We start from the raw sequence: 26,274 nt of genomic DNA, 5'->3' as shown, positions 1-26,274 counted from the left end.
GTAAGCAGTCAGCAGAAACACACAGAGAGAAAAGCCATTAAATAGAACATAACAAAAGCTTTGCCAGAACACAGGGATTTGTCACATTCGAGGTGCTATGTACACACAAGAGCAGCAACTTAATCTATGGGAGCCATAAATGCATGACTTTCTCATTATCTCCGGCATCACTGAATCACCCCTTGACAGCTCCCATGCCTTTGAATGAGGAACAGGGGCTTTTTTCATCTCACTGAACTTCTGATTTTCGTACGCAGAGCGGGGAAGAATTTGTGTGTTTATAAATAGAACAGTGGCATCAAACGACAAGCAGCCCTGCTGCAGGACTTTACCTTTCCTGGTCATACTCCCTCTGAGCAGTCCTATTTGTTCTTGGAATAACACATTGATTCATTATTCATGTCTCAGAGTAATAGTTCAGGGTACCAAGCCTCGTCCACATTATGTTCCTTGGAAACACAGCACGCCTCCCCATCCCTTGTGCACCCCTCCACATCATGACTGATGGGCACAAATCTGAGGCCACCTGTGCCCTTGGGCTGGCAAAAAGAGTCTGCATTACAATGAGAAATGTCCAGGCAAGGCTACCTCCCACTTCTGCTGTTGCCTCTGGGACAGATGGAGCCATCGCACAAGGGCCCTAGTGAATTATTATTTTCTCAACATACATGGAAACATGTGTGCACAACCAGCAGCTGAACTGGAGCCACCAATCACCACGTTTGACAGGTTGGACTAGATGAGGTATCATATTTACGATCCTACACCCCCATGGCTTTTCCTTCCTCTGTCACACACTCCTAAACACACAAGCACACGGGGAGACATAATCATAAAATTTTCTGATGAATGACTTTAGCCTTTAGCTGGGGTTGTCTGTGCCTTATGGCTGCTGACAGATGTTGGAGCAGCATTTAGAAAACACTGCTGGCAAAGGGTGAGTCACCCATCTATAAGGCAGATTACTGAATTATGAATGTGTGTGCATCAATAACTTCACTCTGTGTGCCGCTGTATTACTGTCAGATGCTTGTATGATGTCAGGTCAAGTGTCAATTAGGCTTGGGCGGTATCGAAGCATTATGGCATATCAGGGTGTTAAGAAGTATGTTTTTCAAAACCATCATAAATACTTATTTTAAAATAAGTTTTATTCTATTAAACTTATTTTATGTAGTGCACAGCACGCACCACCAGAGCTCAGTCACTACCCAAGCCTAATGTCAATATGTAGATCCTTTCAATTTTTTTTTTTTTTTTTAATCAAACTGGACTTCCTTAACTGTATTTGATATTCTCATGGCAAATTTGTTACCACACAACTACCTGCTATGCAACATAGTGCAATTTTTTGTCTGGGTGCCTTCTAACAACCATGATAGCTAAACTGATTAAGAGGAGAAAACTGAGAGTAAGTTATTACCCTCATGTCTGATCCATCACAGTTTTCAGACTCATGTCTTGCCTCAAACACTAACTATACTGTGTAGTTTTACACTCACAGACATTCCTGTGCAATGAAGGATTATTTCAGATATTTCAAGTGCATTCACCACCTTTTCTGACCTACAGATTTTAAGATAATCTGGATAGATGTTGTTTTGTTTACTGTCTGATCATCCAACTGCTCCTGTTTCTTGCCCCATTAGACTTTGTTTTAGCAATGTCACTGTGTTCCCATATCTCTGCACTTAAGCCAATTTTATTTGCATAGTCCAATATCAAAAAAGCTCCACAATCTGTTCAGCATATGACACCCTCTATCGGTAGCAACCTCAGGAAGAGGAACTAACAAGGGATCACAGCCATGGACGGACAGAGGTACTATAGATGTTGTGTGGACAGAATAACCAACATAATAAAGGCATGTGACAAAATGATACATATAGTGTGAACACAGAACATAAAGAAAATATCTTCTAGGGGATGTCAAGTAACTTCCAGGTATCGCCAAACAGCTAGACCCTGAGCTATACACATTCATCTCCACCATTTGTCCATACTGATAGCCTACATTAATAGTATTAACTATATTTTTAATCAGGATGACACTTTCTTGCATATGAAATGTGGTAAAATTCCTTCAAATCATATTATTCTTTCAAATCATACCATAACATCAAGACAAGGCAACAAGACTTAGTAATGGATGAGCATATTTACTTGAATTGTTTTGAGAAACAGAAATGCCTGTATAGGACGTCATGGTCAATCCACACCAATAACATCTTCAGAAGTTCTTAAAGTCATGTCCCCATTGTCTGTAAGAACAGATATGCCTTTATTTCTTAAATATGCATGACATCACAGGTCAGTATGTGACCCCTTTAGACACTTGAGCGAAGCTATTAGCCAGCCTAGTGAATGCAGTTTGGTTGGCCACTGTCCTCTAAGCACCTCAGTAGTTGCAGTTGGTGTGGATTGCCACTCACTTGTCACTTTTAGGGCACTTTCACACCAGAGCTGTTTGGTCTGCTTTAAATGAGTTTGTTTCCTTTGGGCAGATGTGAAAGCTTATCCAAACTCTGGTGCAGACCAAACAAGAAAACTCAGGTCTGCCTGAAAACGTGGGTCTCAGTTCGCTTGCAAGTGAACCCCGGTGCGGTTCCCTTACAGTGGGAAATGCAAACAGACTATCCAGCAAACCAAAGAGAGGAAATGAACTAGAGACAATGACATAGAGCGCAGTGCATTTTGGGTAGAAAAAAATAAATAAAGCCAACAGTGTGAATCCAAAGAAGCATGGGTACACAAAAAAAAGTTGGAAAATGTCTCGTGGGCAGACGTGGAGTAGTGAGGAGGTGCAGGCGCTTATTGATATATTGTCAGAGGACTATATGTATATCGTGGTTGCTTGTGGTTACACACAAGAACAATGAGGTTTTTAAATTGTTTAGCGGGAAGATGGCGGCAAGGGGATTTAATCGGTCTGTGGCTCAGTGTCGCATCAAGCTAAAAAAAACTGCGACAGCAATATATTATGGTCTGTTACTTGCCATGGAAAAGTAATAGCTCGAGGAAAGAGAAGAAAAAGTTTGTATGGTACGATGACCTGGATGATATTCTCGGCACAAGACCAACAGGCAGCCCAAAACACATTGTTGAGTCTTTCCAAGAGGAGGTTCCTCGGATGTTGACACTAGCAGAGCCAGCTGAACTATTCGAGTGCTCCGATAGTCAGGAGTCAGACAAAAGTGGTAAGTGTAATTTGTGTGTTGTGTGTGCGTTGTCTGCATGTGAGTCTGTGTTGTGTGTTTGATGTTATCAGACATTAAATGACACTATAACTTAACACTATATATAACACTATAATTTTTCATGATGTTTTAAATAGTTATTGGTTATTACTCACATAGGCGCATACAACACATTTGTATGAGTATAACATAGCAATGACATGTATACAGTAACATACTTTATGTTAACAGGGGATGGAAGCTACGGGGAAGTTCACCCTGAAGAAGATGAGAGCACAACCAGCTCAGGGAGCCCCAGGCCACAGCAAGAACAGAACACCCTCCAGTGGGCAATTCCTGGTGCCCAAGGTAGAAAAAGGAAAAGTCAGACTGATCATTTAGACAGTTTTTTGGAAAGCTATAAGCAGCAGAAGAGGCAGAAACCATGGCTCCACGCACAAGTTCTTCTTGCTTCATGATGTAAACATACAGTTCTTTGATATTTAATAAATGCACATCACATTAAATTATCACATTAAATTGTACTTTACATTGCAATTGTGCTGTACTTTGAAGAAATGTACATAACTGCTGGGTTTCAAAATGTCAAGCATTTTTTGTTACTGTTTGTTATTGTTTGTTACAGCTACCTCTTCTGCCATTTTTGCAGGCAGATGAAAAAATGCACATATATTGGGTTCATGGCAATGCAGAGCATTTTTATTTTGTAATTGTACTTCTGTAGATCCCAGCTACCTCTTGTTTTTGCTTTTATTGTAATTGCTGGTAATGAAGTTCCAATGAAGTTGGGGCGTTGTGTAAAACATAATACAATGATTTGCAAATCCTTTTCAACCTATATTCAGTTGTATATACAACAAAGGCAAGATAATTGATGTTAAAACTTATGAACTGTATTGTTTTTTTGCAAATATTAACTCATTTTGAATTTGATGCCCGCAACATGTTCCAAAGAAGCTGGGACAGGGGCAGCCAAAGACTGGGGAAGTTGAGGAATGCTCAAAAGAATGCTCACCTGTTTGAGACATTCCAAAGGTGAACAGGTTATTGGAAACAGGTGAGTGTCATGACTGGGTATAAAAGGAGCATTCCCCCAAAGGCTCAGTTGTTTACAAGCAAGGATAGGGCGAGGTTCACCACTTGCAGTGAACAACTGCATGAGCAAATAATCCAACAGTTTAAGAACAATGTTTCTCAACGTTTCTCAACGTACAGTTGCAGGGAATTTAGGGATTTCATCATCTACAGTCCATATAATATCATCAAAAGATTCAGACAATCTGGAGAAATCTCTGCACATAAGCGGCAAGGCCGAAAACCAACGTTGAATGCCCGTGACCTTCAATCCCTCAGGCATCTCTGCATTAAAAAACAACATCATTCTGTAAAGGATATTACCATGAGGGCTCAGGAACACTTCGGAAAACCATTGTCAGTTAACACAATTCATCGTAACATCTACAAGTGCAAGTTAAAACTGTACCATGCAAAGCAAAAGCCATATATCAACAACACCCAGAAACGCTGCCAGCTTCTCTGCGCCTGAGCTCATCCAAGATGGACTGATGCAAAGTGGAAAAGTGTGCTGTGGTCAGTTGAGTCTGCATTTCAGATTGTCTTTGGAAATCATGGACATCGCGTCCTCCAGGCAAAAGAGGAAATGGACCATCCAGACTGTTATCAGCACAAAGTTTAAAAGCCAGCATTTGTGATGGTATGGGGGTGTGTTCGTGCCCATAGCATGGGCACTAACACACCCCCATACCATCACTTTACCATATGTGAAGGCACCATTAATGCTGAAAGGTACATACAGGTTTTGAAGCAACATATGCTGCCATCCAAGCAATGTCTTTTTCAGGGACGTCCCTGCTTATTTTAGCAAGACAATGATAAGCCACATTCTGCACCTGTTACAATAGCGTGGCTTCATCGTAAGAGCATTGGTACTAGACTGGCCTGCCTGCAGTCCAGACCTGTCTCCCGTTGTGGCGTATTCCCATGTGTGGCGCATTACGAAGCGCAAAATACAACAACAGAGACTCCAGACTGTTGAGCAACTGAAGTCGTACGTCAAGCAAGAATGGGAATGAATTTCACATACAAAGCTTCAACAATTAGTGTCCTCAGTTCCTAAACGCTTATTGAGAGTTGTTAAAAGGAAAGGTGACTTAACACAGTGGTAAACATGCCCATATCCCAGCTTTTTTGGAATGTGTTGCAGGCATCAAATTCAAAATGAGTAAATATTTGCAAAATAACAATAAAGTTTATCAGTTTCAACATTAAATATCTTGTTTTTGTAATGTATTCAATTGAATATAGGTTGAAAAGGATTTGCAAATCATTATATTCTGTTTTACACAACATCCCAACTTCATTGGAATTGGGGTTTGTAGATTGCAGCAGTTTGACTGTGAAGTGATTGATATGTCATGGTTATTGTATGGTATTGTTTTGGGTGTTTCTCCCCCTTCTTTTTCCCCTCTGCATGTTCCCTCCTGTGTATGGGTGCAGCTGTAGGTGTTGCTGGCTTCCCCTGATAAGGCACACCTGAATTTCATCTGACAATCACTCCAGCCCTTTTTTGCCTGGTTGGGACTCTGCTTCAGTGCCAGATCACTTCGTTGCAGTCATGAGCTTCACCAATGCCACGCTGACTCACCAGCCTGACTACTCACCTGTCTGAGTGCCTCGGTCTGCCACACCGGCAGCCAGCCAGACTCCGCCGACACCACCAGCCTTTGATTTGTTCCCTCTTTTTGATCACCAGCAATAAACTTTGTTATACCTTTTTTTTTTCGTCTTCGCCTCCGCATTTTGGGTCCTCTATACAAACAACCTTCACAGAGTGATATGGCCAAGTATGGACCCTGAGACACACAGACTCCGGCATGCACTCTCCTCTGAAGGCGCCTGAGTTGGACAACACCATCAAGTAATCCACGAGATCATGGACACTCTCCAGAACCTCGCCACCAGCGTCTCCCAGCTCGGCGGTTGTATGGATCAGGTCGTCAATCAAATCACCTGCTTGGTTCCTTCCAGTGATCCCTCGTCTTCTCCAGCTCCACCAGCTCCACCTGCAGCACCCTTGGTCTCGTCCTTTAATCACCCTTGAGAGCCCAACATTCCCACTCCATCCAAGTATCTAGGTGAGTTAGGGACATGCAGTCAATTTTTGCACCAGTGTTCGCTAGTGTTCGTTCAGCAGTCCCTCACTTATTCTACTGATAAGTCTAAGATTGCCTATGTAATGAGTCTATGTTCTGACAGGGCTTCGGCCTGGGCGTTAGCCGTCTCCACTCACCAACCTTCTCTCACTCAATCTTACCACACGTTTGTTAGCGAGATACGGAAAGTGTTCGATCACCCGGTGCAAGGTAAGGAGGCCAAAAGTCAGCTGCTGTCACTCTGTCAGGGATCTGCACCTGTAGCCCAATATGCCATTGATTTCCGCATTGTCACATCAAAGAGTGGTTGGGCGAGACAGCACTTCAGAGTGTTTTTGTTAAGGGGCTTGCTGATAATGTAAAGGACAAACTAGCTGCATGTGACGAAACACAGTCACTAGATAGGTTAATTTCCCTAGCTATCCACTTAGATAACAGACTAAGGGAGAGATGTAGGGAGAGAGCAGGGAGACGGGACATGACTTTTCCTCTAGCTCCCACCTACCCACAGGCTCCGGCTTTCTCCCATGACTACACTCCGGTCACCTGGTTTTCTGACCTCCCACTGCACGGAGGAGCCCATGCAGCTGGGAAGAATGAAGTTGTCTCAATCAGAACGACAACACAGACTCCGCCAGAAGCTCTGCATCTACTGTGGTCAGCCCGTCCACTTTCTCGCAGCCTGCCCCCAACTGCCAAAAGAACAGGCTCATCAGCCTCCGGAGGGGCACTGATGAGCCGATCCACCTCGTCTTCCGCACCCTCCAGCCAAATTCAACTTCCTGGTTTGCTCAGGTACTCTTAGAACTCTTTGCTCCTTTCAGTACTCATTGACTCAGGTGCAGATGACAGTTTTATAGATAGTGAACTGAACTGAACTGAACTGAAGCTTATTTGCCTGCAGAGGAATTACCTGAACCGAAGGAGGTTTTTGCCCTAGATGGGAAGTTACTCGCTCGTGTAACTCATCGCACCAGACCTTTGTCCCTCCAGCTCTCTGGTAACCATCATGAAGTGATCTCACTGTTTGTAATCCCCTCACCCACCTCTCCAATGGTACTCAGTCTTCCATGGTTAAAGCTGCACAACATATTGATTGGTCCATGACTACTATCACTAATTGAAGTACTTTTTGTCATTCTCACTGCTTACACTCAGCTACCCCCTGGTGTATCTGCTCACATACTCTGCAACCTCAGCCCATAGACCAGATATCTGTTCCTCTTGACTATCACAACCTCCAGGAGGTTTTTAGTAAAGACAGAGCTCTCTCGTTGTCACCTCACCGTCCCTACGATTGTTCTATAGAACTACTCCCTGGCGCTCCCCTTCCTTCCAGTAAACTATGTACCATTTCCAGACCTGAGAAGGAGCAATATATCACAGATTCTTTGTCGGCAGGTGTCCCTCCTCCTTTCCCATGGGGGCGGGATTTTTCTTTGTTGGAAAGAAGGACAAGACACACCGCCACTGTGTTTATTACTGGGGTCTCAATGATATTACAGTGAAAAACAAGTACCCTCTCCCTCTGATCAACTCTGCATTCGGTCCTATGCACCAGTCTACTGTGGAGGAGGGAGACAAATGGAAAACTGCTTTACACTCCTCTTGGTTATTTTGAGTATTTAGTCATGCCATTCGGCTTAACCAACGCTTTAGCCATTTTCCAAGCTCTCATCAATGATGTCCTTAGAGACATGTTGAACCGATTATTTTTTTGTGTACCTGGATGACAATCTGATCTTTTCCAGGAACTTAGAGGAACACACACAGCATGTGAGACTCGTGCTGCAATGACGCTGCAATGCTGGAGAACAGACTATACATTAAAGCAGAGAAATATGAGTTTCATGTACCCACTGTGAGTTTTCTGGAGTTCATAGTTGAGAAGGGTCAACTAAAGGCGGATCTGGCCAAGGTCCAGGCTGTGGCTTAGTGGCCCGTCCTTGCCTCCAGGAAGCAGCTTCAGAGGTTTTTGGGTTTTGCAGACTTTTACAGACAATTCATTCGCAACTACAGTTGTGTAGGTGCATCCCCTGCCCAGTTAACCTCACTCAAAGTGCCTTTTGTGTGGTCCCAGGCAGCTAATGCTGTTTTTGAAAAGTTGAAGTGCTTGTTTACCTCTATACCTGTCCTGTCTCACCCAGATCCTTCCCTTCAGTTCATGGTGGAGGTGGATGCTTCTGACATGGGACTAGGAGCAGAGCTCTCCCAACACTCGCCCAAGGACCACAAGCTGCACCCCTTCTCTCCTGCTGAGAGGAACTATGATGTCAGCAACCAGGAGCTGCTAGCTGTGGTCCTCAGACTCCATGAATGGAGGCACTGGCTGAGGGTGCTGCTCACCCGTTCGTTGTTTGGACTGACCAAAAGAAACTTTCCTACCTTCAGACTGCACATCGATTTAATGCTCACCAGGCACGTTTCCAGTTTACCCTTACCTAATGCCCCAGTTCCAGGAACATGAAACCCAACACCCTATCCATGCAGCTTTCTCCACTAGTTGAAGATGCAACCAAAGAGACCATCCTCCCTTGCTCCTGTGTAGTCAGAGCAGCCAGGTGGAAGATAGAGCAAGTGGTTCAGGAGGCCCAATGCGACCAACCGACTCCTGACCAATGTCCACGTAACCTGATGTTCATCCCTGCGGCTGCTCAATCTCCTGTGCTCTAGTGGGGTCACTCCTCCAAGGTCGCCTGCCATCAGGGTTTTCACTGAACTCTATTCTTGCTCCAGCAGAGTTTCTGGTGGCCCACCATTTCCGCTGACACTAAAGAGTTTGTCTCTGCCTGCTCTGTCTGTGCCCGAGGCAAGACCTCTCATTGGGCTCCAGCCAGCCTCCTTCGCCCCCTTGCTATTCCTCACCGACCCTGGTCTCAAGTCGCGATGGACTTCATCACGGGGCTACCCCCATCCCAAGGTAACACAGTCATCCTCACTATAGTCGATCGTTTTTCTCAAGCTGTTCACTTGGTCCCTCTGCCTAAACTCCTTCCACCCTAGAGACTGCCAATCTCATCGTTCTTCATGTTTTCTGGCTCCACAGTATCCCTCTGGATATTGTGCCAGACCGAGGTCCCCAGTTCTTCTCTCAAGTCTGGAAGGCGTTTTGTCAGGTGTTGGGGGCATTGGCTAGCCTGTCTTCGGGGTATCATCCTCAGACAAATGGCCAGACGGAGTGGGCCAACCAAGACCTTGGGTCAGCTCTCTGGTGTGTCACTTCGCATCACCCTGCCTCCTGGTCAACTCATCTCCCCTGGGTGGAATACCCACATAACTCAGCTCTGCACCTTTATGTCTCTATTCATGGTGTCTTTGGGTTTCCAACCTCCTCTGTTTCCCATGCATGAGGACGATTTCACAGTACCTTCCATTCAGGATCAACTTCGGCGCGCTCGTAGGGTCTGGCATGAGGCCCAAGGGGTGCTCAAACGGACTTCTGCCTGGAACCAACGTCTGGCTCTCAGCTCATGACCTTCCTCTCCGGACAGAATGTAGGAAGCTCTCACCCAGGTATATCGGACCCTATGACATCGGGAAGGTGATTAATAAATGTGTCATGAAGCTCAAATTGCCTCCTGCTCTTAACGTACATCCTGCCTTCCATGCTTCGCTGTTTAAACCTGTCTCCACCTGTGCCTTGAGCCCTCCAGCCGATCCCCCGCCGCCCCCCGTCTCATCGATAACCATCCTGTTTATGCTATTTGCGGTTGCTGGACGTTCACCGACGGTGCTGCGGTTTCCAGTTCTTGGTGGACTGGGCAGCCGTGGGTTTCCTGCTACTTGATTTTGGACCCGAACCTTGTCAGGGACTGACTGAGTCGGCGATTGAACATGGTTTGAGCCTGTGTTGCATCTCTGCCCTCTGGAAATGGCTTCAGCAGCTAAGATAGGAGTGGGTAAGCAGCATCACCTAGAATAAGTAGCAGCACAGCCACACCTTAAATGTCTCGGTCCAGCCTTTCCTATTGTAATAATCGGCAGGGTGATCAGCTGGAGCCAGGATGCCAATATGCCCATCTATTGCAACCTGGGGGAATCTTCATTTGACCCTGAAGCCCTGGATGATCATCCGTAGCTCAGCATCAGATGGGGTTTTGATGTAATGGTGTTGCATGACCCGATTAATACAAGCAGTGGAGATGCCAACAGGTGAGAGATGGATCTCAACTTTAAATTGGTTGCCAGCCTCCACAGACACATTCCCACTCGTAGCTCAACCGGAACAGGGCATTGGTGACATGTATTCTGGCGTGTCAAACTGGGCTGCAAGATGTTACATAGGTGCATGAAGGATGTTCTTCTCTGTCATTCCAGTTGTCACTGATATGCTGCCACCAACTGCAGGGACGTGGTTGGGCCCACATGCTCCTGTGAAGACAAAGTGTATCAAAGCAATTAAAAGCTATTATATAGGCTACCACACACATACATAGATAAATACATACATGCATACATACATACACACATACATATTTGTGCATGCACAAATAAATATTAACACACGGTAATTATACAAATGGATATAGAATTACTGGATCAAGTCTTAAAAAAGGAATTGAATTTCTTGTGTGGATCAATAAAAGCCTGATTAAAACAAAAATATGCATTCCTGTATTTATGTACTTTTAACCACTCCATATGCTTGATAACCAGTTTCTTTTGAAAGTGATTAACAGGTAGTCAAAGACATAATTACATAATTATTAAAATTACCTTGGCTACACAACTCTGTTTTTAGTAAAAATGTAGTTCTTATTTATGATGAATGTGATTTATTCTCTCTTGCTTATGATTTAGGGACATATATGTGATCTGAAAACTTTTAAATCCTTGCAATACCTCGCTCAGCGTCTGTGTAACCACAGCAGGACGTCGTAGTCTCTTGACCTCCTCTGTCGTTTTCGGTACTACTGCATTTGTCTCATGCACAGAGCAATATGCTGGATAGCTCGCTACCCTACTGCTCATACTGGGCAGCTTCTTGTGAAGAAACATTTAGGTTTGAACACCAAAGTAAAAACACAACCCCCAAGACTGCATACATTTTGTGCTGCTCCATTGTTTTTGTGGTGAACAAGTCAGCTGAACGGGATGGATTTCCATTTTCGGTCCGGGCCAATCAATGAGCCAGGTTTTCTTCTTCCTCATGCTTTTTTTTCTTCCTGGTCATTGCTCGTTTGGGGCAATACTTCCCCAAACAAGCAGCTGTTGTAACTGCGTAACGCTGTCCAGGTGGTTTTGTCCCCTTTCAAAAGTTCAGTGTGAAAATGAACTAAGTCCCCAGGACGATACTGGTGTGAAAGCACCCTTAGTCAACACTAAAGGATAGACATGAATTTATGCATCAAACCTAAATACTAGGTCAGTTTCCAAAGAAAAATTACAAAGTGTCCAATCCAAGTCTCTCCTAAACAGCAGTGAGTGGGTGCACTGACCTTAGATTGATGTATTTAGATTATTTTCTCTCTCATCCCTTTCAGTGTACTTTGATATGACACAGCACAGACCAGCTGGGCTGATACACAGGAGTTGGAGTTGCCTTTGATGGCATCAGGTCACAAGTTTCTGGGTGGAGAAGTTTAAATTTGTCAGAATATTCTTGCTGTTATTTAGAAATGGCACTGCCGAAACTTGTCTGCACAAACATGTCAAGGATTGATGGTGCTGGTGCTGTGAAAGCACAAGTTTGGCTTCTCTAGTAAATACACTTGTAATTGGGGAGCCTGGTGGCTCAGTAGATTGAGCAGCGCCGCATATACAGAGGTTGTATTCTCGCTGCAGCAGCCTTGGCCCTTTGCTGCATCTGCATGGTAGTCATTCAATCAATATGTCACATGAAATCATATAAGATAAAATTCCAGTAAAATGTGATAATCCTGTCAGTTACTTATATTTGTGCATTACAGAGAAGTAATTAACCAACGTATCCTTATACAACGGTTTGTATGATATGCTACGAATTACAGCTCCACGGATGATGTTATGTCCTTAGCATAAAGTTAAGTAATCAACATAATGTTACATAATTAACAAAACGTTACAGAGGTTAGGTTGAGGCAAGTAAAGTTACTGTGGTTAGATTTAGGAAAACAAACATGGTGATGATGACGTACCTTGACCCTTAGGGCCAACTTTGATATACACGCGTATAGCTCTGCACACAAAATGCACTTTTCAAAATCAAGCTTTAAAATTATTATTATTACTATTATACATTAATATTATATTCTTTTATATTCTTTTATATACTTTCATGTTAATTTCTTACCAACATCAGTCCTAATCATAAATATCAAATATTCATTGATTTTCAGAATTTAAACCCTTTAAATGCCAGTTTTTTTTTCATCATGCCACTATGTTTTTAGATGTTAGATGTTTTTTTTTTAAATTCATTATTTCGGTATAGGATATATCAATGATTGGCAGCAATATTGATTGTGACAGTGCAACTCGTGGAAATAGCATGTATTTTCTCCACATGCCAGATGTGGTAAAAAATTACCGAAAACCCAGAATGACACCCAGAAGTAATACAATGCATGTTTTTATGCTTTGATGGCAGTCTGAATGGGTTTCAATGGAGCATTTTTTGCACTTGACAGTATGAACATCACAATTTTGTTTCCACTGTGTATTTTAGACTTATTGTAGGAGCTGAGATGGATATTCCAAGATTTAACAAAAATACACAATCTTGCCGAAATGTGTGCCATAGCATGAATACAGCCAAAATGATTAAGCATGAAAAGCGTGTAAAATGTGCCAAATAGTCCCTAAGGGTTAAAATGAGTCAAAGCTCACTCGAATATTACTTTGTTCCAAACACCTGGAAAGGAGGCTCCGACTGATCGTCGAACCTTGAATTCAGTAGGAACAATGCGGATTCCATCCTGGTCATGGAACAACAGACCAGCTCTTTACCCTTGCAAGGCTGCTGGAGGGGGCATGGGAGTTTGCCTATCTGGTCTATATGTGTTTTCTGGATTTGAAGAAGGCTTATGACCGTGTCCCTCGGGGAGTCCTGTGGGGGGTGCTGCGGGAGTACCTGGTACCAGAGTTGCTCCTGCAAGCCATTCAGTCCCTCTATAGCCAAAGTGAGAGCTGTGTCCACATACTCGGCGTGAAGACAAACGCCTCTACCCCTCGTCTCTGATCCTGTTCGTGATTTTCATGGACATGATCTCAAGGCGCAGCCGGGGGGAGGAAGGGGTCTGGTTTGGGGACCTCAGAATTGCATCTCTGCTTTTTGCAGACGATCTGGTTCTGTTAGCATCATTACACTGCGACCCTCAGCATGCAATTGGGCAGTTTGCGGCCGAGTGTGAAGCGCCTGGGATGAGAGCACTTCCAAATCTGAGGCCTTGGTTCTCTGCTGGAAAACGGTGGACCATCCCCTCTTGGTGGGGGGACAGTTGTTGCCCCAAGAGAAGGAGTTCAAGTATCTCGGGTCTTGTTCACCAGTGAGGGTAGAACGGAGCGTGAGATAGACAAGCGGTTTGGTGCAGCATCTGCAGTAATGAGGGCACTCCACCAGACCGTTGTGGTGATGTAGGAGTTGAGCCAGAAGGTGAAGCTCTCACTTTTACCAGTCCATCTATGTTCCATCCCTCAACTATGGTCATGAGCTCTGGGTAGTGACTGAAAGAATGAGATCGTGGATAAAAGTAGCCGAAACAAGTTTCCTCCACAGGGTGGCTGGGCTCAGCCTTAGAGATAGGGTGCAGGCAGGTTGTTGACAAAAATTTAGTTCCACTTTCAGTGAGGCAATATACTAAACTCAAGGTTGACTCACTACTTTTTCTTAGAGCTTTCAACCTGATGAAAACTAGGTATCACAGTATTTCTGCATACCAGAGTATTAAGAAATCTTGAGTTTTCAAATACCATAAATACAGGCACTCCTCTTTCTATTAAAACCACAGTGCACAGCACACACCACCAGAGCTCAGTCTCTGGGCTCTACTGGTGGAACAGCTGAACTGAAAGACACAGCGACACCCAGTGGCAGAGGGAAGAGTTACTGGACTGTAAACTGCCAGTGGCCAGCAGGCAAAGAGAGACTGTCGGGAATAAGGGCATGTTTTTTTTTTTTTTTACATCTAACTTGGTGAATTAAAGATTTACTTTGACCAAAACGGAGCTGGTGATTGTTAGAACAGTGGACTTACTAACTATATTACTAGCACTACTTAACATTTTGTGGGTTACTATTAAGTATTTATTTGTCTGAAAAGCTGAAAGTAAGTATTACTCTTGCTGTCAAGGGGGTTGTTAGCGCAACAAACTTACATCATCATATAGCATAATGCCACTGAAATTTCAGGTAGGTATAAAATACTACATACTGCCCAAGCCTAATGAAAACCATGTCATACTTTATATTAGTGTCACTTTTTGACCTAAGTCATAAGACATGTAGATGCAGTGCATTTTTACAGTTATATATTAATAATTGCATGACACATGAGCTAGTTAGATTCACTGATAACCCTGAGATGTGATTGAAAACTTTCAAGCCAGTAAGTGACCTTTGAGTTGAAATTGTTTTGTCATACATGATGTTCCAAAGGCCCAGAATGACCTCAATAACCTAAATATTTGTAAAATGATTACTAATCTAACTCAGTGTTTTGAGTGTGGGCCCAGAGCACATTTTTTTTGCCCAGGGACCAACTAGCAGGTCCATGTGGCCTGGCCCTAAAGACACGGTTCTTTTAGGCAATTTCTGGATTTTTACTACCAGGGTTTTACCTTTGTCTCTGAGTTTTCTACGTGTGGACTGTGCTCTTGACATGGTTAGTTCAAAGTGGTTAAACGGTCACATAAAATGTTGCCAAATTGCTTTGGAAGAGAAAACAGGCGTACATATTTAAATTACAATCCATCTATTTGTTGTAAATTTAAATCAGGTTTTGCAGACTGATTTCTTTGTTCAACTCTGACCTACCATACTGTAGCTGTGCATGCATACCATTTTTAAACCTCCACACCAACAATAACTGTAGCTGGAGGCACTATATTCTTGGGTTGTCTGTTCACAAATGTCCACTTGGTCTCAACAATGAACTGATTAGAAATCGTGGTCAGAATTTAAAGGTCAAGGTCACTTTGACCCCATCTGTGCTGATTGTATAGATATTCTGTGCAGCTGGTGGAAAGATGTTTGTGAAGTACCCATGTTTTCGCAGACAGGGTTGTAAACCGTATGTTCAACTTGACTAGTCTGCAAGGCAACAGTTCTAGTTTAAGCTGTGAGGATTTTACCAATATTTTGTCTGTGCTTACACTTAGCATCCAACCAGTGTGAAGTTCACTTTTTGTAGTCCCTTCCCTGTTTGACTGTTGTAACACACTTACCAGTATGTCCTCTGGATTTCAGCTGTCCTTTTATATTAGCACTCCCATTGTAACATAGTGGGTGATTTATAAAGGTTTCATGTGTCTTGACCATTTCTTAACAAGATGCCACCTTCATCTCCATTTATCTCTCCTCTCAGACAAACAGGGCTCCTGGTGATGGGACCAGAGAACAGCCAGAGTTACCAGCTGTTTAAGAACACTCTTCAGAGGAACAAGGTTCCTATCATGATCCTTAACAGTGACAATTTCAGCCAACACATCCCCCATGTCGCCCTGGCAGAGGGAGACGAAGCGGTGGTGGACATAACTGCTGGAGTTCTGTATGCCGACCGTGCACTCAAGGCTGTACAGGTACAATAGAGATACTGAACATGAGTCAAACATGTGATCTACTGAGGAAATGAAACACTCAGTGTGATGTCATTTGAGGCAAAGGCGTGTCCTTATGTCAAGGTTCCCATGGTCATGGGAAACCTGGAAAAGTCATGAAATTAGAAGAAAATCTCTGAAAGTTTTGGAAAAATCATGGAATTTTATTGTGTGGAATGAAAGTGTTACTGTAACTGTCTGTGAATAACCTTTCAAGTTATGTTACACAACAGCTAAATTATTTTCTGCAGCTGACAACATCACTTAGCTCTAATGTGTGTCGATGTGTGATGTTTTGTTTAACATCACATACATTTCTCCATTTTCTCCCTGCATTCCGTCTCTCCCGTTATGTATGCAGCTAGCTGAAATTATGTTTGTCCAAAAAACACCTGGCGAGTAAAGTAAGAAAAAAAATTGTTATCATGTGTCATGGAAAAGTTTTCAAATTTTGTCCATGAAAATGTGTGGGAACTCTGCTATGTGTTTCAAAGGTTTTAACTTTTTAACATTTTGGCAGGCACAAATTTCTGTACATACATCTTTTCTGTATCCCAGATTAGCCAAATCTATTTGGAAAACAAAGGCTAGTGGTAAAATTATTACCCAAACAGTTGTAAATACTGATGCACCTCCTGCTTCAGTCACAGTTACCGTAACACCTTGAGGGAATTTCTTTAAATTTGGCAAAGACATCCACTTGGTCTAACCTATAAACTTTTTTAGATTTTTGTGGTCATAGGTCAAAGGTCAAGGTCACTGTGACTCCATCTGTCTCATTTTTGTGCACGCGATATCTTAAGAACACTGCTTAACAGTAAGCAGTTAGTGAAGTCCAAGTGTTCCTAAATCTCAGCCTATTTGGTGAGGCCAATATAATAACTGATAAAACTGATAGACAATACTACAAAAATAAAATACAAGTTGTTAAAAGCTATGGCTTTCTCTTAAATTGCCTTCATGACTCCATGCATGACTGGAATAAAATTGAATTATGGAGTTTTACAAAGTTCATTCTTAAACTTTCCCAATCCTGAGTTTTTCAAAGATTTTGAATATTGTAAGGTCTTTCTTTCCTTTATAAATGTGAAAGTGCACATAGTGTCTTAATGTGATAAAAGGCATGACCCTTTCAGATGCATTTTTAATGCATACATACATATTATGCATCATCATCAATGTAAATTGGTCGGTGTGCTATTTAAGTAAATAATTCAATAAAAGATTGATTGACCTTGATGTCTGTTCCAGGGTTCATGGCAGACAGCTGTGTCTTCATTAAAGAAACCTGCTCCAGCCAAAATTACAAATACCAAAGAACTAGTGAGAATTGGGCTAAAAAATACCAAGATGTGGATAATTGAACATATTTTATGCTCATTGTTTTAATCTAATAATAGCTCACAGCAGGAATGTCTTTCAGCAGTAAATTCACATTAGTGGACTCTGTGTGCACTGAGAGAAGGTAGTGGAGGAGAACAGACTCATCCATGGCTGCCAGGTCAAGCACAAAACACTGCTTTGTTATTTCAGTGATGTGCCATTTTCAATTGACTCGACAGATTGTTCAGCTGCCTTTTTTCTTTTTTTTTGGGGGCAGCGGTCAATTGTGAAAAAAAGCTTTTAAGAGAGGTAAAGGTAAATTATTATTTCGTGCATTTATGTTCAATGGCTTTTTAAAAGCCTCTTGTCCTTAGTATTATCTCAGAGTAGCACATTTCTTTATATCTTCTTTTTCTCTCAGTTCCAACACAAACTAAGGGCAGCTCAGGTCTGTTTAGGGCCCTAAACAGTCTCATGACCACACTCAGACACTCTTGATCAAGTCACTGGCTGGCTGAAACCTGCATTGAATTGTGATACAAATGCCAAGTTTACTTTTGAATAGCTTCAGAGGGAAAATTGATAAAACAGATTAAACAGATACACATCAGTAGGGCTGTATCTGACTCAGAATAATGCCAGGCAAATCAAAGTCTGCAGTTCAGTACAAACATTCGACTACTCAGGTTTTTTTCTTTTCCATATAGAGTTTTAAAGTTTGAATGGGGCTCAGCAGGACGTTCAGTCAGTATGTTTTCATGCACAGTTTAGTGGAGCTATGGTTATAGCTCAATTAGATCGTTTAATTGGACTACTGTCCTTGTCCTAGTATACAGGCACCAGGAAAGAATCCATTCATTGACAGAAGTATGTCCCACTCTGCCCAACAGGTGGAGATATGTCCTCTTTCAGCTACTTGTTATTTAAACCTATACTATTTATAGAGTCTATGATATAGACCCAATTACAATCACAACTGTTTATTTATAATAACTTCAGGGCAGAAAACCGCTGCGTCACATACATTTATCAAATGAGGCTGAGCAAACTCTGCCTTCATTGATTAAAATAAAGTATTTTCCCCACTTTACATTGCAAGACAGCAGACTGACAGGGATTTGAAGTAGTTATATCAAAAACACCAGACTCCACTGAAGAAAACTGTCATTTTACTCCACTGAACGGCAGAGCTGCTGCTCTACTGCTGCCGCCATCAGCTGTTGTGGAAGCTAAAGAGGGGATAACATTCATATACACATATAGTACACTTAAAATGAGGCATTTTTAGGTGGCTAAAATATGTTTCTGTATCCACAACAGGTTGTGGGACGATGCTTTATTTATCAGAGAAGAGGGTTGGCTGGTGTGAGACTTTTTTATTTAAATCAAATATGAAATACTACCTTTTCAACTTGTATGTCCCTCATCTCATCACATTATCGAGGTAATTTTGAGAAATTCAATTTAGTACAGCTTAGTACAAAAAAGACTAACAGTTTTACTTGTATGTTAAAAGTCCAGTATTAGACACAACAATTTTAATTAGAATTTTTCTAACATTATCCAAACATACTGAGTGTGACAGCGGCATTCATGTATCATAGTAAATAAGCTTAACAGCGCTAACCACAGATCGCAAATGTGCAACTTTTTTTTTTGCCTACATTAGTTATCAAACAAAAGCCGGAGACTGTATTTTATTAGGTTGCTTTGGGCTATATATTTACCACTTCTAAGCAGAAGAGAGACGATGAAGATATCTCAGAGCCTTATGGTAAAGAGTCTCACTTCCTCTTTGCCGCTGCAGCGTGTCTGCAACTGCTTGTACCAAAGAGTAGCATGAAAGTTAAGAGCACTCACTCCGCCACAAAATCTGGGGACCAAATCATCCTCAAGCATACACTACAAGGTTCTTTGGGATATTGAGTTCACAATAATGAGACAGACAAGGTCATAGGGGACCTTGACCAAAATTTAATCAGATCATCCTTGAGTCCAAGTAGATGTTTATGCTAAATTTAAAGAAACCCTTTTAAGGCGTTATTGAAATATCATGTTAACAAGAATGTGCCAGACAGACAGACCACCCGAAAACATAATACCTCCTGCCTTGGTTTCTGCCAGCAGGGAGGCATAATAAAATACCCGCTGATACTTCTACACAGTGTTGCGTAAAATGTCAATTAAAGGAATATCTATAAACTTAAAAAAAACCTTAAAATTTTTATCACTATTGGATTTCATGATTCTTTTTTTTTTTTCATTTGAGCTATCATCTCTCTGTTAGTGATCATTTAATTTGCTCCTGAAGTTCTTTGTCAAATTTGTCTCAACGTGAGAGCTGTACATGAATCATTGATCATCATGGGTTAGGGTTAGGGTTAGGGTTAGGGTTAGGGTTAGGGTTACATTTCTACGTTTCTACATTCATTTATGGCCCACTGTGGGAGTGGAAATAAGGTCTGTGCATGTGCGCTCATCCCCACAATGATTGAGTACCTTATGTACATGCAGCTTTACTAATCTGAGAAAAATAATTCATATGCATTTTTCTGTCATTGTAATTATACACACTTTTAGACATGAATATGAGTTTTATGCATCTGGCTCGAAGTACCTGAAAATTAAGTTTAGAATTTTCTTCTTTTAGCTGATTTACCATCAAACGATATTGATATATGCCAACCACCTGTCTACCAAACACCTTTCAAATATTTCCCTCTGCTAGTGTCTTTCTTTGTTAAGGTAAAATATCCTCAGACGTGGATTACCATCTGTGGGACATAAGCTGACTGACGTTACTGTCTTTTTCCAGCTAATTCTTACAGCTGCCCAACTTTCTTCTGAGAGAACTTGGTGTGGAGTTGTTTTCTCTCATCTTCTCTCTTCACTTGCTCTTTCTCTCTTTTCTCATTTGGAAACCTAATTTCTTCTTCTACAAACGCAGAGAGCTTCATCAGGACCAGGATGGCAGTGTGGGCTTGGACATATACTTTGGGCAAAAATATAGCAGAGGCAGACTGAACCATTAGGGTTGCAAAAAAGGTGGGTCATTGACCCTTCAATAAGCCCAGTCCCTTTGTAATGGTCCACACTGTCAAATTGCACTCCCTGAAGAAATATTATCATCTTTTTTTGGTACTATTATCTAAAAGTACAAATTGTTTTACAATTTCAGCAGCAGGGTATTTTGATTTTATTTGTTTTCTTCGTTTTGGAATTGCATTCTTTAAGTGATAAGGCAAATTAAGATGCTTTTAGCAGCCATTACTCATCAATCTATATTTTATATTTAACAGCCCCTAATAACAGGTTAACAAATGATTGCAATGGAGGTTTTTCATTAACACATGACCTGATCTTCTTGTTTCCCAGGGGCAGTTCCAGAAGTTGGGTGGGATCATAAGAGACAAAGAGAAGGTAATGGACATAAAGCCTGGCCCTGTTGTGACAGTCTCAACATCTGACGGCGTTTATCGAGCCAAGCGTGTGGTGATAACTGCTGGACCATGGGCTAATAGACTGTTGGCCCACACCGGCTTACAGTTGCCACTTGAGGTACTTCAATTTCACGTTAATATAGCTGCCTACGTATATGTATTGTACTCAAGTATGAATTTCAGTATAGTGTTTGCATTCTAGAGTTTAACATACATGTACATGATACCAAAAGCCAGCTTTTAATTTCTTAAGCATGGACCATAATGTGTGATCATTTTACTTAATATCAAACCTGCGGGACACAAGGAGGTGAATACATCTCTAGAGTACAATGTGAGCTTTGTGAAGAGATTGAATTTGTGAGCACTCAGAATTTTTTCCAAGGGGAGACCAGAATGGGTCACTCACTATAAATCTTGGGTTGACACACCAAAACCAAAAGCCAGAACTGAATTTCAGGAATTTCATTATGCTGTTAAAGAATAAAGGCCAGTTGAAAAACTTCCCATACCATTTCTAAATACCCTGGTATACCTCAATACCATGATACCACCCAAGCCTAATTTCCACCTCACTATATCACATTCAGCTCATTCTAAACGACCAAGTGTATGCATGGTCTGAACATGCATGAGGTGTGCACAGTCATGGTTTTATGTATGGAAATGCATTGGTAGGATATGGTGTATGCATGTCTAGCAACTTCAGCTTGTCCTTCTCTAAAATGCACATGTTGCCCTGCCTCCCCTTTAAATGCTCACCCGAAGATGCCATAGACACATAAGCATTTTTCTTCCATATTTAAACAGCTCAGAGGCCTTAGTCAGCACAGCGGTGTTTTCCATCTTGCAATATGCCACACAGGCTGAAAAGAGAAGGTGATGGGAAAACAAGCAGACAGCTGTTAGAGTGGAGAATTGCAGTTGATATTGCAATTGCATTATTCAGGTTAGCAGCAGGCTGGGGGGCCTGGGGAATGCCATGCCTGAGTGAGCTGGTAGAAAAGCACAGGCTCGGAGCTCATTGGCTCGCTGGAGCACTTCTGTCTGAATTTTTATGGTCTCTGGGAATGAGTGCAAGGCCGGTTAGTTCATTACACTGAAAGCTCCTGAACAATGTGTCCTTATTATTGCCACCCTCAGATGGACGTCATTTGTACAATCATGTGTACATTTCATTAAATCTCAATTCTCACTTCACCAGAGCAGAGCTACTTTTGTAATTGCACTTCTATTAGACAGAAACACAGTAATAAGGAGGATGGAGTAGGTGTGATGGAGGTTTGTAGTTAAGGTTTAACCAGCATGAGGCTTTATTGCTGCTGATTTTGTGCCAGTGTGTGTTCATTCAGGTGTGGGGCCTCTTGCAGAGAACAAGTGTAATTTTACAAAAAATATAAAATATCTGACAATATATCCATCATATCTGAGGTTATGCATATCCAACAACTTCAGAGACCAAGATTGCCATGACAATTTGTATGAACACTCGAATGCCTTCGAGGTAATTTCCTCGGGACTATCATGACCCCTTGATCTCCCCTCTAGTGCTACCATCAGGCCAAAAATGCCATCTAAACAACACTCTTGCCAACATCTGGGAAATCTGCAGTCATATTTCCATCATATTAGATGTGGATATTTATGGTCCCTAATGTTTTTTGGTGTCCTTGTGACCTATCCTCTTGCACCATCTGTTTGAAAACACTGTTCTGAAAAGTAAATACACAGACTGAGCACAGCACATTAATACTGCTCAGAGGATGAACTCTTTGTAAATTCGACCCCCTTAGGAGCCTTTTTCTTGCAACACAATCAGGTCATAGAGTCAAGTGCATGGACGGGGTGTCTCCAATCAAACAGGATCACCAACAGTGTTTAAATAGAAGATCAAGTGTTCACATGAGTGCTTTTACATACGCAGGTTGGCCCAGCAGGTTGTTTTACTTCCATCTGGGTAGAAGCTTGTAATGCAGTTTTGCCTGTTACTTGATTTTGTATACATGCCTCCCTAAATATTTTATGAAAAAGCATATTTGCACTTTGGTTCTAATTCAAATTCTTCAGTACTTTGCATTTGCACATTGTTGTCCAGCAGATTCATTAAAACTTCATATTGCATCATCGCTGTGGTAAGACGCAAAAATAATTTGGTTATTGTTAGGTAATATTAAAGGTAATATTTTGGCTTAAAACATCTGGTTTTGGGGGCACAATCCCCACTGGAAGTGTAGCAAAATCTTTGCAATGACTGGTTTAATCCCAACCGAGTTTGTTGTTTGTTGGTCTCAACCAGTGGTTTGCAGCATGACAGGTTATCTCAAATAAGTGACATCATCCACCATCTCCTCCACTTCCTGATAACAGTCAGCTCATATACTACGTCACTTTAGAAAGACTGATATGATACATTTCATGATTCACAATTCAAAAGAGGACTTTTAAATCTGACTGAGAAGCTGAGAACACTATCATCAGACAGCCTGTCACTCAAAGCAGCCTGCCCCTAATTATGTGTAAATCTAAGTCTTAATAAAATGTAAACGAATGAGTTAGAAAAATCTTCACTCCCATACAGTTGTCATGAATGTTGCATTAAGCTATGAAGAATACCAAAATAGTTTTTTTTACCATGCTGTAAACATATAAGGACATACAGGGATGGAGATTGACTCAGTTTTGGAGTCAGCCTCAAGTGGCCATTAGAGGAAATGCAGTTGTTGGCACTCCCAATTTGGCTTCATTTTTTTTAACCTTTGAGGTTTGCCACTTGGGGAAAACACACAAAGACAGGAAGTATAAGCAGACATGACAACATGAGGAGTGACCCTACAATTTAAACAGGAAACAGACTAAACATGAATTAATGCATGAACCAAGAAAAAACACAAACAGAGAACCTAAAAAACAAAGTCCACAAGATGACAGACAAAGCAAAACTATCTGTCAGAGGCTGCAGTGGAAATGAGTTCTTAAATTAAAGTGAAGATACTGCTGTGGTACTGGAATTAGCTAGGCCTGGGAGAGCTTTTTTAAATGTTTGTATTGTTATGGGTTTGCTTGTATTGTATTCTCTGTTTTTGTACTTTCTGTTTGTTTGTTATAAGGACCCCCTGGAAAACTAGATGATACATCTCAAGGGATTATCCTTCCAATACATTTCTGGTATTTCTCTGGTATCATATGAAACTAGAGGACCTAAAGTTTCCATTGGCACCATCTAGCTTGAAGGGAAAGGAGGTAAATAATACTTCAAAGTTAGGCTCAGAGGAATAACTGATATGGTCATTTTTAAAGTCGGCCCTTAACCTCTCACCTTCAAATATCTGAATGAAAATAGATTCCGTTGAGTACCCAGGATTCTCCCATTTATAGACATGCCCACTTTATGCTAGTCCTATGCAGTTTTTTACAGAAGACATGTAGTTTTTCTTATACAATACAAATATGTTATTTTTGCCAATTATATTTGAATATTGCTGCACACTGGGATCCATAATCAGTATTAAACTGCATAAATTGGGAATGACTTGAAGGCTGAGACTCTTGCAGATTCAATGAGCCCAAATGTATTCATGTATAATAATGTTAGTACCCAGAGTAGCCAGATCACTTACTGACACTTGACATCACTGTATAAAATGACCTACTGTGACCGCTAGGATAGTCACAGTCTCATATGAAACTTTACAAACACAAGAACTCATTCATCTAGACCAGGCATGTCAAACTGGTCCACAGGGGGGCCGGTGTGGCTGCAGGTTTTGTTTCCAACCAAGTAGCAGCACACCAGACTTGACTCATTTAATCAACTGATCTCCGTCTTCAGACAGTTGATTGGTCAAACTGTGTGCTCTTGGTTTGTTGGCACAAAAACCTGCAGCCACACCGGCCCCCCTGTGGACCGGTTTGACATGCCTGATCTAGACGATGGATGACTTTCATCGGTATAGTGACAAAATTGGGTCTTTCTGCGGTTTCCAATGGAACAGGAATGCTTGCCATCCAGTCACTAAAAAATTTTTTAATTTACATATCATTAATTTATTTTAAAAAAATAATTTGTTGTTGTTTTTTCCTATTTTAATCAGTTCTCAAGTGATCAAAAATGCTTAAATTTTGTGCAAAATCTGAGTAACAAATAATATCAACAAAAAAATTGCTGAATCAACTTAAGAGAAATAACTTGGCACAAGCATGGCAATCATATTCTTTCATCATAAAGCCCCTAAACACTCTTAAATCTCAAAGTATAGAAAGGCATCTAACCAAAGCACAATGTTAATAACATATGACCATGGCAAAAGTTATATCAATTTTCTAGTCATAAATATGTAAACAGTTTTGGTAGACACTGTCAAACAACAACAACCCACAAATGTTGTTATGTTGTTGGAGCGCCACCATCCCTCTGAATTTCAATTAAGGAGCTTTGTACATCAAAACTACAGTACTGTATACACAGTTCATTTGGTCCTCAGTGGCAGACAGATCTCTGGAGCCTTGGCTGCGACTAATAATTTCCCTGGTTTAATGACTACAGGTGGTGAAGATCAATGTGTGCTACTGGAAAGAGAAGGTTCCCGGAACATACAACGTGAAGCAACGCTTTCCCTGCTTCCTGCTGACTGAGGGCAAGGAGGCCAACGAGCACATCTATGGCCTCCCCTCCAATGAGTACCCAGGCTTGGTGAAGGTATTCAACAGTACTGAATTCTCAAGTGTGACTTAGAGGAGAAACTCTACATTCTGTCAGGCCCCTTAAATATTCATGGTAATGGTATAAAGTGGACTTTAATAATGAGAATTTATTTTTAATGCATTTTTATCTATCTGCTTTTCTAGTTGATCATTTAACTTCATTTTTCAAATCCAGTGCTGGGAGCACTGGAGCAAACACAGCTCTTTATCAAATTAAGATACATGCCTACACTAATGCACTAACTGCATGTGGTGTCTTTTCAACATAAAAGCATTTGGCTAACAAACTTACAGTGACATATTTCAAAAGTAGGAATATATTTTACATAATTATCAAAGTGGCCTTATGTAGCTTTTGACTTCAAAATAAAAACAATACAAAAACAAGTTTAATTTTTAAGGAGCCTAGCTCCTGTTTGCCAGATATTGCTATGTAACTAAAATTTTGAGTCAGTTTATAACTTTGGAGTCTTCTTGTTCTGTGACAAGTGTTGGAAAAACTAATCATCTTTTATATAAAGGTTCAGTCTGCAATCCTGGGAAAGGATTGTTAAGTAAGTATTTCACAGATATAAAGAATGCCCTCACATAAAACTAGGCTGTCTCTGCAGCATAGAGACGCAAATATGTTTGGAACAAGACCAGAGAAAAAGGGCACTTTGCTCAAGAGGTAGAAAACATACAACTAACAGAATGCTACGTGCC

General features: G+C 41.4%; 2 protein-coding genes across 5 annotated transcripts in view; both read left to right on the top strand.

The window, feature by feature from the left end:
• Positions 1-26,274, top strand: part of pipox (pipecolic acid oxidase) — a 69,788-nt gene that overhangs the window by 23,742 nt on the left and 19,772 nt on the right. Inside the window, exons 3-5 of the mRNA XM_042486378.2 lie at positions 15,874-16,087; positions 20,804-20,986; positions 25,412-25,564. Coding sequence (XP_042342312.1) covers positions 15,874-16,087; positions 20,804-20,986; positions 25,412-25,564 — 550 coding nt within the window. The remainder of the gene's footprint in view (positions 1-15,873; positions 16,088-20,803; positions 20,987-25,411; positions 25,565-26,274) is intronic.
• Positions 7-10,973, top strand: LOC148189463 (uncharacterized). 4 transcript variants are annotated; one of them, XR_015776871.1, is made up of 7 exons: positions 7-3,197; positions 3,429-3,656; positions 5,715-7,165; positions 7,275-7,370; positions 8,518-9,290; positions 9,417-10,269; positions 10,355-10,973. XR_015776871.1 is itself a non-coding variant. In XM_088079415.1 (6 exons), exons 1-3 carry the CDS (start codon positions 2,981-2,983, stop codon positions 5,738-5,740), a joined length of 360 nt encoding a protein of 119 aa, XP_087935541.1. In that variant the 5' UTR covers positions 7-2,980; the 3' UTR covers positions 5,741-7,165; positions 7,275-7,370; positions 8,518-9,290; positions 9,417-10,973. The 4 variants fall into 4 exon arrangements, 1 of the variants encoding a protein (XP_087935541.1); XM_088079415.1 differs by having other exon boundaries at positions 3,429-3,545; positions 9,417-10,973; XR_015776870.1 differs by lacking the exon at positions 7,275-7,370 and having other exon boundaries at positions 9,417-10,973.

Source organism: Plectropomus leopardus, chromosome 6, assembly GCF_026936395.1.
Source record: "Plectropomus leopardus strain MGB_pleo_1.0 chromosome 6, ASM2693639v1, whole genome shotgun sequence".
Classification (NCBI taxonomy): domain Eukaryota; kingdom Metazoa; phylum Chordata; class Actinopteri; order Perciformes; family Serranidae; genus Plectropomus; species Plectropomus leopardus.
This window is presented reverse-complemented; position numbering and strand designations above follow the sequence as displayed.